Source organism: Chroicocephalus ridibundus, chromosome 3 (assembly GCF_963924245.1).
Source record: "Chroicocephalus ridibundus chromosome 3, bChrRid1.1, whole genome shotgun sequence".
Lineage (NCBI taxonomy): Eukaryota > Metazoa > Chordata > Aves > Charadriiformes > Laridae > Chroicocephalus > Chroicocephalus ridibundus.
The window spans coordinates 21,110,854-21,124,612 of NC_086286.1; the positions used below are offsets into that span (position 1 = coordinate 21,110,854).

Here is a 13,759-nt window from a genome sequence, read left to right on the forward strand (position 1 = left end):
CCTAATAGGCCAAAGAAAATATAGGTTACTGGGGCTGTTTGAACCTGGGACGGCGTCTTGGCTGGCTGTGCGGCAGCCGGCCGGCTCCCGTCAACAAGGTGCTGCATTTCACAGCCTGGTTTTTACTGCGGCCGAGTGGAGGGATGCCATGCTTTCGGCTACCTTTCCTCTCCCCCACTCTCCCCCCCATCTTTTTTTTTTTTTCGTTCGAGATTTAATGCCTCCTTAGAAAAGATAAGTTCGTTTTTGCACACCTTGGGGTGGTGTGTTCATTTTCTGCCCAAGAAATGGATCTTCTTTCGGATTTTGTACATCTTGATTTATTCTTGGCTTATAGTTTGAAGTGGGTGCTCTTCTAAAAGGATTTATGCATAGGTTCACTATTTTTGTAGTTATGGTTTATATGATAAGCTTTTTATATTTAAAATCAATATGTAATCCTGTGGAGGAGCTTATCCTCTAAAACCCCATTTGTAAATCTATTTTAGCTTTGTTACACCGCGCAGCCACAGTATTCCATAGATTGATTAGGTTCAGCAGCAGAATCCTATCAAATGGCCTGCTCTGATGATGATGCAAACTCTTTCAGGATTGCTAGTTGACTGGAACTAAAGATAAGACCTGACTGCAATCCCCCAATGTGCTCTTTACAAAACTCGTGTTAATTTTCATCAAAGTGCCGGGCTTATTTATTATAGTGGCGAGGTTGAAGGTTTTACTACAAGAACTTTCGACCATTTCTATTAAAGCATTTCTATGGGAACCGGCCGCCTCTTTGCTCAAAGTAATTATCAGTTTAAGCGGTGGGGGGGGGGGAAAAGACAATATGAAGTCAATGAAGATGAATAATTGAAAACATTTCTACTTTAACATGAGTTTAGCAAACTCTGTCATTTTAAACTGCCCATCGCGAGCGGTGGCACGGGGGCTTTAGCTTTCAACACTTTTAGCTCATATACAGCCTCAGAGCTTAATCCTATTTTTGTCCGGAGTGTAGCTTTTATAACAGTATTATTCTGAAATCTTCAAATTAATCACAGCCCATATTGTAGCTTCCCAGAGCTGCCGTCAGCCTGGGTAACTGTATGTGACAGGTGTTATAGGTAATCCTGGCTTAAAAGGCACAACAGGTAGGAATCAAACTTGAACACAGCTGCTTTTTTAAACATAGGGATGCTTCCCGAAACTGCTGCCCGGCAGTATTTTCTCGGATAAAACAAAATTGCAATGTAATCGCATATAAAATGATATTTAAATATTTGGTGTTGGTTCCCCTTTTAACCAATTGCTACTTGACTGTATTTTTGGGGAGGGGGGGTGGGGAGGAAGTCTGACTGCTTTTCTAAGAAAAAAAAGCAAAAAGGCAAGAGACTGTTTCTGCCAGCAAGTTTTCCCATGGCATATTTCAAACACTAATAATGAGCAAATGCAGAAACAAAAAAAAAAAAACCCAAACCCAAACAGTTTTGTTCCATGAAGTGCTAATATGATGTTATTTACCCCACGGGGCTACAAAGGTGGGCAACAAAAACTGTAGCCTTTAGAAAGGGACTTAACGGAGGTAGTGAAGGACTGAGTGAAACCTGTACCGAAATATTTCAATTGATGATTGCTGTTTCAAAAGCTAAAATTGCTGTTCAAACTGGAGAACTAGGGGGTGAAGCCAAAAAAGTAAACAAAACCAAAAAAACCCAACCCAAACCTTTAAAAATAAGGGCTTTTCCACTAAGGGAAAACTGTCGGAAAATTGCAAAATAATTAAATGGGGTGCAGGTAGAGACGGGGTTTTCCAGGTCCCTTTTCATCTAGAGTATCGTGTGCCCAGACGTGCCGGGGAGCCCGAGTCACAGCTCAGTTATCGGCAGGAGCCGGGGGGGGGGAAAGTTGGGGGCCGCGTCTGGCCGGGGAGCAAAGCCCTGTGAAAAATCGCCGCCGCGTCTCTGTCCTCCTCCTCGGCCCGGCTCGCCGCTGCTGCCCTTCGCCAGGCGGGTTCGTCGCGCCGAGATTGCGTTGCGAACGCAGGGGCTTTATTTCTGGGGGGAAAACCCGCCGCTTTGGGGAAGCTCTGACTCGCAGAGCCGTGTGTTTTAAGCGGGTGGAACCGAAGGAGCCTTCCCCCCAAAGGAGCGAAAGGGCAAGCCAGGGGTGGAAATCGAGAGACTGCCTTGAAAATTAGCACCTAAAAGGCTGCTCCCCAAATTAAAGCGGCTTTGTCGCGGGAGAAAGGGCTTAGATGGCCAGTCGTTTCGGCTGGTGGCTGCGTTACACCTGGAAAATTATTTCCTTAGCGGCGGAGGGGAAGCAACACATTTGAAAAAGAAAAAGAGATAGAAGGAGAAAGAAAGAGGGAAAGAAAGAAAGAAAGAGGGAAAGAAAGAAAGAAAGAAAGAAAGAAAGAAAGAAAGAAAGAAAGAAAGAAAGAAAGAAAGAAAGAAAGAAAGAAAGAAAGAAAGAAAGAAAGAAAGAAAGAAAGAAAGAAAGAAAGAAAGAAAGAAAAGAAGGAAGGAAGTAAAGAAAAGGAAAGGGGAAAGAGGAAAAGAAAGAAAGAGGAAAGAAAGAAAACAGAGGAAAAGGAAAAGAAAAGGGAGAAAGAGGGATAGAAAGAGAAAAAGAAGAAGATAAAGTAAAAGAGGAAAAGAAAGAGAAAGAGAAAAACTCCTGGGAAGTTTCAGCAGTGCCCGTTCAGGCTGATGCTCCGGGAAGGGCTCTGGGCCGCTGCCGTGCGTGTCCGCCTCTCCCAAGCGTGTCCGCACACACGTGTCAGCGTGGGTTTCCCCTGCCGGCCTGTGGACCCCTGACTCGCCCGTGGGCCCGTGTGCCCAGGCGGGGAGGCGAGGGCGCGATAAAAGCGGTTACACATTCCTGCCTTTCCGCCGCTTCTCCCAACCTTTATTGCACGATGCTGCATCTAATTTTTAATTTGTAAATACAAGGCTGAATTCCCTCTAGCACCACTTGCTTTCATAAAGCTTCTGAGCAGTTTGCTGTCTTGAATAAATTTGGCTTTGGAGGGGGGTCAGGGGGATTTGAACCACCGCATTCTTGCGGGGTTTGTGAAGATTCACATGGTAACCGGTGGCGAGCATTGTTCGGGTTATCTGAATAAGCACCAGCCATGTGAGTTTTAACATGATCGCCCAGGGCAATGGAGAGAAAGCCAAAAAGAACTGCACCCTCTCTCCCCTTCTTCGCCTTCGGGGAGGAGGAGGAGGAGGAGGAGGACACCGCCGGGCCGGTGGCGGTGGCTTTTCCCAGTGGTTTGGGGGTTTTTTTTTTGGAGACGGTGTCCCGTTTCCCTCCCGCTCCTCATTTGTCCGGCTATCTCCCTCATCATCTACCGCTCCTGCTTTTCATTGTTTACCTTCTTAATGAGGGAGGCGGGGAAGGCTGGGGCTTGAGTGACGGCGACAAGCCCTTACGGGGCTGGCTGGAGAGCCGGGGGCTGCGGGGCGGCCCCGGGGGGCTCCGGCGTGCGGGGCCGGGCCGGGCAGCGGCGACAAGGATCGATCCCGTTGGGAAAAAGAAAGGGGGGGAGGCTGCGGGGTGAAGGGGCCCCGCGATGTGATGTAGCAAGTGTATTTTTTTTATTATTTTGTTTTTTACTTCAAAGGTGGTGGGGGGTGTAATGCTAATTAACTGATACCTGCTTTTAAAGTTACTGCGAAGCATATGGTGCCCTGCGTGAGATTCCTCCCGCTGCTCGGAGGAATTAGCAAAGAGGAGCCGGGATGCGGCTCAGAACGGGCTTTTCCTGCCGGAGGAGGGGAAATTCGGTAAATGCCGGTGCCCGTCCAGGAAACAGTCGGGGGGGGGGGGGGAAGAACCAAAATAAAACAAACAAACTAACAAAAAACACCCCCAAAGGACCCCAAAGTCGCTGCCCAGGTGGGCGGGAGGAGAAAAAGCCGGCGGGATGCGTTTCTCCCCGCGGTGCCTCCGGCTTGGGAGAGCGGCAGCGGGCCGGGATGGGCGGGATGGGCCGGGATGTGCCGGGCCGGGATGGCCGGGATGTGCCGTGTTGTACCGGGATGGGATGTGCCGTGTTGTGCCGGGGTAGGATGTGGCTGGATGGGCCGCGATGCGCCGGGATGCGTCGGGCCGGGATGCGCCGGTGGCGGTCCCCCCGCCTCCGCGGCCGCGGGTCCCGGCGCGGCTGGCTGCGCCCCGGCGGTGGCGGCCGCGGCGTCTCAGGGCGGTTTTTGTTTTGTTTTTTCTCCGTCAGACTGGCAGAAGACCGAAGCGCAGAAGAGGCGAGAACAGCTTTTGCTGGACGAACTCGTTATTCTCGTTAACAAACGGGACGCGCTGGTCAGGGACCTGGACGCCCAGGAGAAGCAGTGAGTCGGGCAAAAGGGGTGGCTGGTGGTGGGGGGGGGTGTCCCCGCCACGGCCCCCACGGAAAGTTTGGGCCAAGTCCGCGGGAGCCGTAGCCGTGGTCCGGGGAGGGGCGGGGGGGGGGGGGGGGGGGGGGAGCTCGGCGCGGCCGCGGAGGCGAGCGCGCATCCCGCGCAGCCCCTCACCGCGCCTCCCGTCGCCTCTCTCCGCAGGGCCGAGGAAGAGGACGAGCATTTGGAGAGGACCCTCGAGCAAAACAAAGGCAAGATGGCCAAGAAGGAAGAGAAATGCGTCCTCCAGTGAGCGGCCTTTTCCCGCAGCGGTGGCGACATCGCGGCGCGGCTCTTTCCTACGTTTTTAAAATGCCGACCTGAGACTGGGGGGAAGAGGGAAAAAAAAATGTTTTGAAAAAAAAAAAAAATTAAAAACTTTTTTTCCATTTTCTTAGGCCAGATCTAGGCTGCGCCGGGCCCCGCTCTGTTGTTTGGGTTGTTGGGGTTTTTTTGGTTTCCATTGAAGCGAACTCGCGTTGTACCATGGTTTCCTTGTGGGCTCAGCTCTCCTGCCGAAAGGGTTTGAAACGAAATCGCCGAGAGCCCGGGCGTGCGGGCGATGCCGGGGAGGTGCGGAGGGAGCAGAAGAAATAAAGTCTGTCCTGGTTGCTGTAGCTGGAGGAGGGCTGAGTTTTGAAATAAATACGTTTTTTGTCGTAATAGGATTAGAGAGGGGGATATAGGAAAAAAAAATAAAAATCATTGGGAATGGTTTCATCTAGTCCTGCCATATGTAATACTTAATAAGCTACCTACATTTTATAGTTAGGTCAGATCCACCCCAGTTATTATTAAAAATGTGCTGTATTTACCAGTGTTTTATTTCAGCAGTTTTACACTTCCCCGGGAGCGGAGCCGAGCTGCTCTGCTTTACTCGGGGGGGTTTCTCGGGGCGCAAAGCCCGGGAGGCGGCTGCCGGAGGGGGCGGCCCGGGGCAGAACCGAGCTCCGGCCCGGCCCGGGGCACCGGGGCTTCTCCCCCCCCTCCGCCTCCCCCTGCCTCCCCGGGCCCGGGCCGCGCCGCCGCTCCGCGTTATTTATTGCGCCCGGGACGCGCCCCCCCCCCCCCCCCCCCGGCGTCCCCCCCCCGCGCCCCGCCACCCCGCCCCGTCCGTGTGCCCCCACGCGTGTCCCGCATCGTCCCTTCGTGGAGCTCGTCTCGTTTATTTATTACAATACCGAGTCATATATAAAATTTTCAATAAAAGCCGAATCTTTCTTACCGTAACTGCCGCTTTCCTCTTTACCTGGGAAACTCCCTCCCTCCCCTCCATCCTTCCTCCCCTCCGCCGGCCGGGGACGGGGCCCGGGAACCGGGAAGGGCCCGACCCGCCGCGAGGGGGGGTGCAGCGGGGCTCCGCCGCCCCGGCCGCCGCCGCTTCGCAAATGCAACGAAACCCACAGAAGGGAAAAGTTTTTCGTTTGTTTTTAATAAAACCCAAGTCGGGGAGGGGGAGGGAGAACTTTTCCCTGCGGGGGCCGATGCCGGGGGTGTGGGGGGTGTGCGCGGCCAAAGCCCCGCTGCGGGCCGCGGACGCGCAAGGAGCGCACCCGCGGGGGAGCGGAGCGGCGGGGCCGGAGGGAGCCCAAAACCGGCGGGGACGCGGCTGCCGTCCCGAGAGGGACCCCCCCCCCCCCCCGACCCGACCCGCCCCCCGCAATCGCCGGCGGCTCCGGGTGCAACCGCGACCCGCTCCCACCAAAAAAAACCCAAATTCGCTCGTGGAGGAGGGAGGCGAGCGGCCGGCGCCGGGCCGGGGTCCGGGGGTGCGGGGGCTGCCCCGGTGCCCGCCCGGTGCGTTTGGCGCCGGTGCGAGGAGCTGGCGGAGGATGCGCGGAGCGTCCCGCCGGCGACAGCGCAGGGGCGGCGGGCAGCCGGCTCCGCCGTGCCCCTCTCCCCAAAACCCAGGGGCTGGGGAAGGGGTCACACACACGGACGCGGTCCGAGGGCTCCGCGGCCGCGGAGGGCAGCGTAGCCTTGCGGTGTGTTGAGGGGGAGAGGGTGGCAAAGCCCGCGGCGCTGCCCGTCCGTCCGGGCACCGGGAGCTGCTGAGCCCCGAGGCCGGTGGGGGGGGCAACGGGGGGGGCCGTGGGTGCGGGCGGGCACCATCCCCCTCCCCCCCGCGCTTGTCTGTCTTCTAATGCGAAAAAAGTAACTCGGTGCCCGGGTTGCGGGAAAAATAAGTGTTTTGTGTCCCCCTCCCGCCCCCGGCCCGGGAACTGGCCTCAAGAGTGAGCCCCCCCCAGCCCCCCGGAGGGCCCGAGCTGCCCCTGCCCTGCCCCTGCCCTTCCCCGCCGGGGCCGGGGGGACGCGCAGCCCGGCCCCCTGCCCGCCCGCAGCCCCCGCCCGGCCGCCCACCTTACCTGGGCGCAGCGGGGAGGGCGCAGGCTCCGTCCGGCGGAGGGAACGGGGGGGGGGACACGACAGCGGGACCGTCACCACGGGGGGCGGCGAGCCCCGCGCCCGCCCTGCCCGCAGCCCCCGGCCAAGCCTGCGGGGAGGCGCCCGCAATTGTGGATTGGGCAACCGCCGTGGTTGCGGAGTGGGGGTGCGTAGTGTGGGGGTTTGGGGGGGGGCACAGAACCCCCCCCGGTGTGTGTGTGGGGGACACCCCCGGGGGCCGGCTGCTGCTCGCCAGGACCGGGGCTGCACTGGCGGGGAGAAGTGATGGGAAGGCGACGGTTGGCGGCGGGGGGAGCGCTGCCCCGGCCCCGGGAACTGCCCCGGAGGGACCGGGCCAAAACGAGGGGGGCTGGAGGGGGGGGGGAACTGCCCCCCCAAACCCTTCCTCCTCCCTCCTCCTCCTCCCTTCGCTTTTTGTGAATGGGCCGCGGCGCCTTTGTTGCGGGGAGAAGTGCCCGTGTCGCGCTCTGACTTTCGTGGGCGAGCGGAGGAGCCTGTAAACCTCCCTTTCTCTCCCCGCACCGGCTCCCTCCCGCCCGGATTAGCCGGTTCCCTCCTCGCTCGGGAAAAAAAAAAAAACGGGGAAAAGAAGGGAAAAAATAAATAAAATAAAATGGGGACGGGGGGAGGAGAAGGAAAACCGCGCTTTGGTCGGGGCCGGCGCGCAGCGCCTTTGAACATTAGCTCGCTTTCAGCTCCAGCGGCAATTAGAGGGAGTTGATTTGGGGAGACCAACAAAAGCCGCGCACCGGCGCCCTCGTTAGAGGTGCGGGGCCTCTCCGCGACCCCCCCTCCGCCCCGCGCACCGGCCCCGCCGCTCCGCGCCCCCCCCCCCCTCCTCCGCCTCCCTGCGCACCGACCCCGCCGCTGCGGGCAACGAGTCGGACTGCGCGGAGCGGCGCGGTGGGTCCCATTCGCCACCCCCACACACACCCCCCAGGGCCGCCCCTCTCCCCGCCGCCCCCCGGCCGCCCCCGCCCGCTCGCCCCCCGCGGCGCGGAGCAGCCCCTGAATTCGGGACGCGCGGGGAAAGGTGCGGCGGCGGCTTTTTTTTATTATTATTTTAAAAGCACAAAGTTTGGGCGAGCCTCCAGACAGCGTGGGGGGGCCGGGACCCCGCTCCCCGCGGTGCCCCCCGCTCCCCGCCGTCCAGCAGCGCCCTCCGCGCCGGCGGCTGAAACTTTTCCGCCGTCCCCTCCGGACGACGGGGACGCGGAGCGGCGGCGGGGTGTTTGCCGGGGCTGAGTTGCGGGGACGCGGAGGGACTCCCCCCCACCCCCCAACAACTTCTCTAACCATTCCCATCCCCGCCATCCCCTCCGCGGAGGTTGCGCGGGGTCCTGCGCGCACCCCCCCCCTCCCACTCCCCCGGCCAGCTCTCCGCCGGGGCCGGCCCGGGCGCGGCGGCGGGTGCGCGGGGGAGCGCGGAGCGGCGCGGGGCGGGAGGGGGGGGGCGGTGGGGGGGGCGCGGAGGCAGCCGTCGCCCTGCGCTGCCATTGCCCGTCGGGCTGTCAGTCAGGCGGGGAGCGGCCGGGGATTGGCGCCGGGCTGGTTACGCAGATGCTTTGCGCGCACATACAAGGGTAGGGCCGGGGGTAGGTGATCAATCCTCATCAGGGCCGCGGCTCCATCGCCCCGACAGCGCGGGCCGCCGGCAAGGTAACGCGGGGCACCCCGGCAAGTTGGGGGTGCGCGGCCGGGGCATCGCCCCCCCACCCCCCTTCCCCGGTCCCCCCCTCCCCAGGCCGCCTCTCACCTGCCGGACCCCCCCCCCCCCCCTCCACCTCCGCCCCATCCCGCCCGCCCCCTCCGCGCCCCCCTCCTCCCACCCCCCCCCCGCCCGCTCCGCCCTGCGCGCAGCCCCCGCCGCTGCTCCGCAGGTGGCCGCGCAGGTGAGGCGGGCGGCGGGCACCGCGCTCCCCGACGGGGCGGGCGGCGGCGGCGGGACGGAGCGGGCCGGCGGCACCGGCACCAGCGGTGCGAGAGTGTGCGTGTGTGTGTGTGTGTGCGCGGTGTGTACTCCGGGATTTTCCTCTTTCTCTTCTTTTATTTTTCCTACTTTATTCGCCCCTTTTCCCCCTCTCTGGCCGCCCGGGACGGTCCCGCTCCGCCGCGCTCCCCGGCAAAGTTATGCAACGGCGGGTCACGGCGCCCGGCCTGCCGATGGCGGGCGGGGGGGGGGGGGGGGGACGACGACGACGACACACACACAGGTGACACCCCAAACCTGCCACCCCCGCCGCCGGGATGCCCACCGTACCGCCGGGATCGGGGAAGTCTCTGTGCGTGTGTATGTGTCGGGGGGTGCCGGTGCGTCCCGGCCTCGGGAGCGGGGGCCGCCCCCGGGGCTCGGCGGGGCCGCCCGGGGTCTCTCCGCCCCTTCCTCCCCTCCGCGTTTATCTGCTGCTTTTTTTGCCACCCCAGCCCGGTCGCTGCCTCCCCGAGCCGGCGGCCGACGGGTCCCCCCCCCGTGTGCGTGTGTGTGTCCCGGCCCCGGGACGGGCCCCGCCGCCGTCCCGTCCTGGCGCTGCCGCCCGCTCGGGTGCCCGCGTTCTCCCTTTTCCTTTTCCCCCCTTTTTAACTCTTATCCATTTCTAATTAAAACGTCCCCGTCTGCTCGCTTTTAAATTAATTATACTTCCCTCCTCTGGTACCTCCTTTTGATTCCTAATCCAATTATCTTTTTAAATAATTGCTTTATCTCTCCCCATCGCCGGGCACTGATGCCTCTCGGCACTTGCACGCAACTCGCTTTCGTTTAAAATAAAATAATAATAATAATAAAAATTTGCAATTAAAGGCCGCCTGCCCGGTGCCCCCGGGGCGCCCATCGCCCGGACTCGGGGCGGCCGGACCCCTAACCCGTCTCTCTCCGCTCTCTCCCCAGGCGCTCCGGCCTCGCCTCTGCGCAGGCAAGAATTCCGCCTTTTTGTTTCCCGATCCTCGTTGTTGTTTTAATATATTTTTTCTTTTTTTTCATTGTTTTTTTTTTTTTCCTCCTCCCTTTGCCAGCGATCGCTTGAGGACCTCACGGTGGTGAACGGCGGGACAGAACGAAAAAAACTCCTTTTACGCCAATTTTTGTGCTCCGTTTTTAAATTGTTGTTGGCTTTTAATTTTTTTGCCTCTTGTTTGGGGTTTTTTTGGGGGGATTCTTTTTGTTGGGGCTTTTTTTTTTTTTTTTTCTCCTTTTCCCCTCTCCCCACCCCACATATTTGATTTATTTTATTTTTATTTTTATTTTTTTTTTCTGCGGGACTTTGGAGGAAACCTGCCCGGCTTTTAGCATGATGTCTTACCTTAAACAGCCCCCTTATGGTATGAACGGGCTGGGGCTGACGGGCCCCGCCATGGACCTGCTGCATCCCTCCGTGGGGTACCCGGGTGAGTGCCTTGTTCCGCGACCCCCCCCATCCCCGCCATCACCCACTCGCACTCCGGTGGGTGCCCGTCAGCAAGTGGAGGGGAAAAAAGCTCCGTCCCGTGCGGGTTTGAGGAGCCCGTGGGGCCACACAATTTGGGGTGGGCTGTGGGGTGGGTACCCCCCTTTGCCCGCAGCCTGGGGTGGGGGGACAGCGCCAGTTCTAGGTGAACTTCCCCCCATCCTTGGGGTTCCTTCATTCTCACAGGGATTTTTAAGGCTAAAAAAGCTTTAATAATAAAATAAAAAAGGTCGATCTATTTCGACACAACGAAATCTCTGCGCTGCTCCCGCCGGGGCCAGGCCTGACCCTTCCCCAGCCCTGTGCCCCTCATCCTGCCCGCAGCAGGACAGGGTCCTGCCCGGGGGGGGGTGGGGGGGTGGTGTCACTGCCCGGCTGGGTTGTGTGGGGACCACCGCCGCTCTTTGGGCTCAGAGGGACAGGGGGGATGCTTTGCAGGCCCCTGCCCCGGGGGTTGCCGGGGTTCCCGCCGTGCTGAGGGGTGCGGGAGGTGTGGGGGGACCCGGTGTGACCGGCGTGGCGGTGCTCGCCCCCAGCCACCCCGCGGAAGCAGCGGCGGGAGCGCACCACCTTCACCCGCTCGCAGCTGGACGTGCTGGAGGCACTCTTCGCCAAGACCCGCTACCCCGACATCTTCATGCGGGAGGAGGTCGCCCTGAAGATCAACCTGCCCGAATCCCGAGTCCAGGTACCGGACCTGCGCGGGGAGATCCTTCACCCTCACGGGTCGGGGTGGGGGGATGCGGGGGCACCCCGGCGCCGCTCGCATGATTCAGACCCGGCTCTTCATCCACACACGTCCATCTTGCCTGGGGGCTCCCAGCTGCTTGGCTGTCCCGCCGTGGTGGCATCAGGGCAAAGGGGGACTTTTATTTTTCCTTTTTATTCTCTTTTGTTAATTTTATTTTTATTAATATTTTTTTTTTTGTCCCCCTCCACCTGCCCTAGGGTGCAGCAGCCCTGCTACCCGGCTGCTTCCCAGGGGGGCTCCCTCTGGCACTGCCCCCCCGGCGATGGTGCCCAGTGGGGTGGGATTCACGGGCAGAACCCCACTCAGGATCTGTCCCCCAAAACCATATTTTGTCACTGCGCCGGGGACATGCACAAGCTGGGACACCCCAGCCGCTTGGCCCCAGGCATCCTCACTTGGGGCGGGATGGGGGGTGGCCTGGGTGCCAGACAGGGCGGGTTTTTTGTTGTTGTTGGTTTTGTTTTTTTTTTTTTGGGGGGGGGATGCGGGGGTGTGCGGTGCTAATGGCTGGGCGTGGGTGCTGGGAGAACTGGTGCCGGGGTGAGGTTGGTTGGGTGCTCCTGGGGTGAGGAGGGGCTGGGGGGGTGAGTGGCGAAACCCCCCCCCCCTCATTCCACCTCCCCTCCTTGCCCCACTGCTCATCCTCCTGCCCCCTGTTTTCTCCCCCCAGGTCTGGTTCAAGAACCGCCGTGCCAAGTGCCGGCAGCAGCAGCAGAGCGGCGGTGGGGCCAAGAGCCGTCCGGCCAAGAAGAAATCCTCGCCGGCTCGCGAGAGCTCAGGTTCGGAGAGCAGCGGGCAGTTCACGCCGCCGGCAGCGGCCTCCAGCTCGGCCTCCTCTTCCTCCTCCAGCTCGGCCTCATCTGCCCCGGCGGGTGCCCCGGCGTCTCTCAGCACCCCGGCGTCATCCATCTGGAGCCCGGCTTCCATCTCTCCTGGCGCGGCGCCGGCGGGGGTGACGGTGCCCGAGCCCTTGCCGCCGGCTGCCGCGTCCTGCATGCAACGGGCCGGCCCCGCCGCCGCTGCCGCCTCCGCCAGCTACCCCGTCTCCTACGGCCAAGGCGGGGGGTACGGGCAGGGTTACCCCGCGCCGCCCTCCTCATCCTATTTCGGGGGCGTGGATTGCAGCTCCTACCTGGCACCCATGCACTCCCACCACCATCCCCACCAGCTCAGCCCCATGGGGCCCTCCTCGGTGCCTGGCCACCACCACCACCACCCGCTGAGCCAGAGCTCGGGCCACCACCACCATCATCACCATCACCACCACCACCAGGGCTACGGCGGCACCGCGCTGCCCTTCAACTCCTCCGACTGCCTGGACTACAAGGAGCCCGCCGCTGCCGCCGCTGCCTCCTGGAAGCTCAACTTCAACTCCCCCGACTGCCTCGACTACAAGGACCAGGCGTCCTGGCGCTTCCAGGTCTTGTGAGGGGCTGACCGCCGTCCGTCCCCCCCCAGCCACCACAGACCCCCCGCCCTGGGTCTCCCCGCCGCCTTCGGGGCAGGACTCCAATTCTTCCTCCTCCTCCTCCTCCTTCTCCTCCCTCTTCGTTAGCAGTGGCGATGCCCTGGGGGGTGTCCTACCACCCCCATCTCTACTGACTGATATTTATTTGCTTCCTGCGCCCCTCCAGCGGGTTTATTATAATTATTATTTTTTTAAAACGCAACAGAAGAGGAGTTTAAAAAAAAAAAAAAAAGTAAAATAAAATGCCTAGCGTCTCCCCTGCTGCCCCCACCTCCGGGCAGAGGCGCAGGCTGGCTCCTGCCCTGCCGGTGCCCCCCCAACTTCACGCAGGGACCCTCACCCCCCTCCCCGGGTGCGGGAGCCCCCAGTTCACCGGTCCTGTACAGCCTCTTGCCGCTGGGAGCGGCGGGAACGATGTAAATACTAGGTCCGTTCCAGTGACCGTGATTATTTTTAGTTGATGCTGTTGGGTTGGCATTTCTCTAGATTCTAACATGGAACAGAACTTTAAAAAAAAAAAATTTTTTTTTTTAATTTTAATCCCCTTCCCCCCCCCCACCCCCAAAACGAATCTTTCCCTGTTTTGCGGCCTCCGTCCATCCTCGAGGGCTCAGCGTGAGCTCAGCCGTGCCGCCGCGGGGCTGGGGCCGGGGTAGTGGGGTGGGGGGGCAGCAGCCCGGGGATGGGGGGTGCCCGGAGGGGAGGGAAGGGGTGCCCACCTGATCCACAACCTGCAGACCAAAAAACCCAAAACTTTTGGAAAAAAAAAATTAAAAAAAAAAATAAAAAGGAAAGAAAAAGAAAAGCAGAAAAAAAAAGTTTTGGTTTATTTTTTGGGGGTGGAGGGATGCAGGGGAAAGCAGCTCTGCTTCAGGCTTAGGGGGGGATGTGACTTTTTGGGGGTGTGTTGTTTGGTTTGGTTTGGTTTTTCTTTTTTTTTTTTTTTTAGCCCCTTCCGTGGGTCGGTGCATTGTCGCGGGTCTGGGCTGCAGCCCGCTGTGCCCGGCTGCCTTTCCCGCAGGGGGAGAGGGACAGTGTATGTGTGATTTTTGATGCCGTAACCCCACACTTCCCCCTTCAACTGTAAGGCAAACCCCTGCACCCCCCTAGTCCTTCTTCCCCCCACCCCAATAAAATCCAAACTAATAAACGCGGTGGTGTCCTGTCCTCCTTCCTCCCCCTCCCCGTCCCCCGCCGCCTCCTCTTCCCCAGGAAACTTCCGTGGGGGGAGTGCGGCACTGGGAAAGGCTTCCCTGGGGGATCCCAGCAGGATTGTGGGGGATGTGATGAGTTTGTGAGTGCTGTG

General features: G+C 60.1%; 2 protein-coding genes across 13 annotated transcripts in view; both read left to right on the forward strand.

Annotated features, from left to right (window-relative positions):
* Positions 1-5,577, forward strand: part of EHBP1 (EH domain binding protein 1) — a 230,053-nt gene extending 224,476 nt beyond the window's left edge. For 7 of the 11 annotated variants that reach the window (XM_063328336.1, XM_063328338.1, XM_063328339.1 and 4 more), the window contains 2 exons: positions 4,223-4,337; positions 4,548-5,577. In XM_063328336.1, the coding sequence (XP_063184406.1) occupies positions 4,223-4,337; positions 4,548-4,638 (206 nt within the window). In that variant the 3' untranslated portion in view covers positions 4,639-5,577. The remainder of the gene's footprint in view (positions 1-4,222; positions 4,338-4,547) is intronic. The other 4 variants (XM_063328337.1, XM_063328340.1, XM_063328341.1 and 1 more) reach the window with 1 other exon arrangement.
* Positions 5,578-10,049: 4,472 nt separating this feature from the next.
* On the forward strand, positions 10,050-12,520 carry OTX1 (orthodenticle homeobox 1). 2 transcript variants are annotated; one of them, XM_063330966.1, is made up of 3 exons: positions 10,050-10,175; positions 10,771-10,922; positions 11,656-12,520. In XM_063330966.1, exons 1-3 carry the CDS (start codon positions 10,079-10,081, stop codon positions 12,412-12,414), a joined length of 1,008 nt encoding a protein of 335 aa, XP_063187036.1. In that variant the 5' UTR covers positions 10,050-10,078; the 3' UTR covers positions 12,415-12,520. The 2 variants fall into 2 exon arrangements, with proteins under 2 accessions (XP_063187036.1, XP_063187037.1); XM_063330967.1 differs by having other exon boundaries at positions 10,058-10,175; positions 10,821-10,922.
* The last annotated feature ends 1,239 nt before the right edge of the window (positions 12,521-13,759 follow it).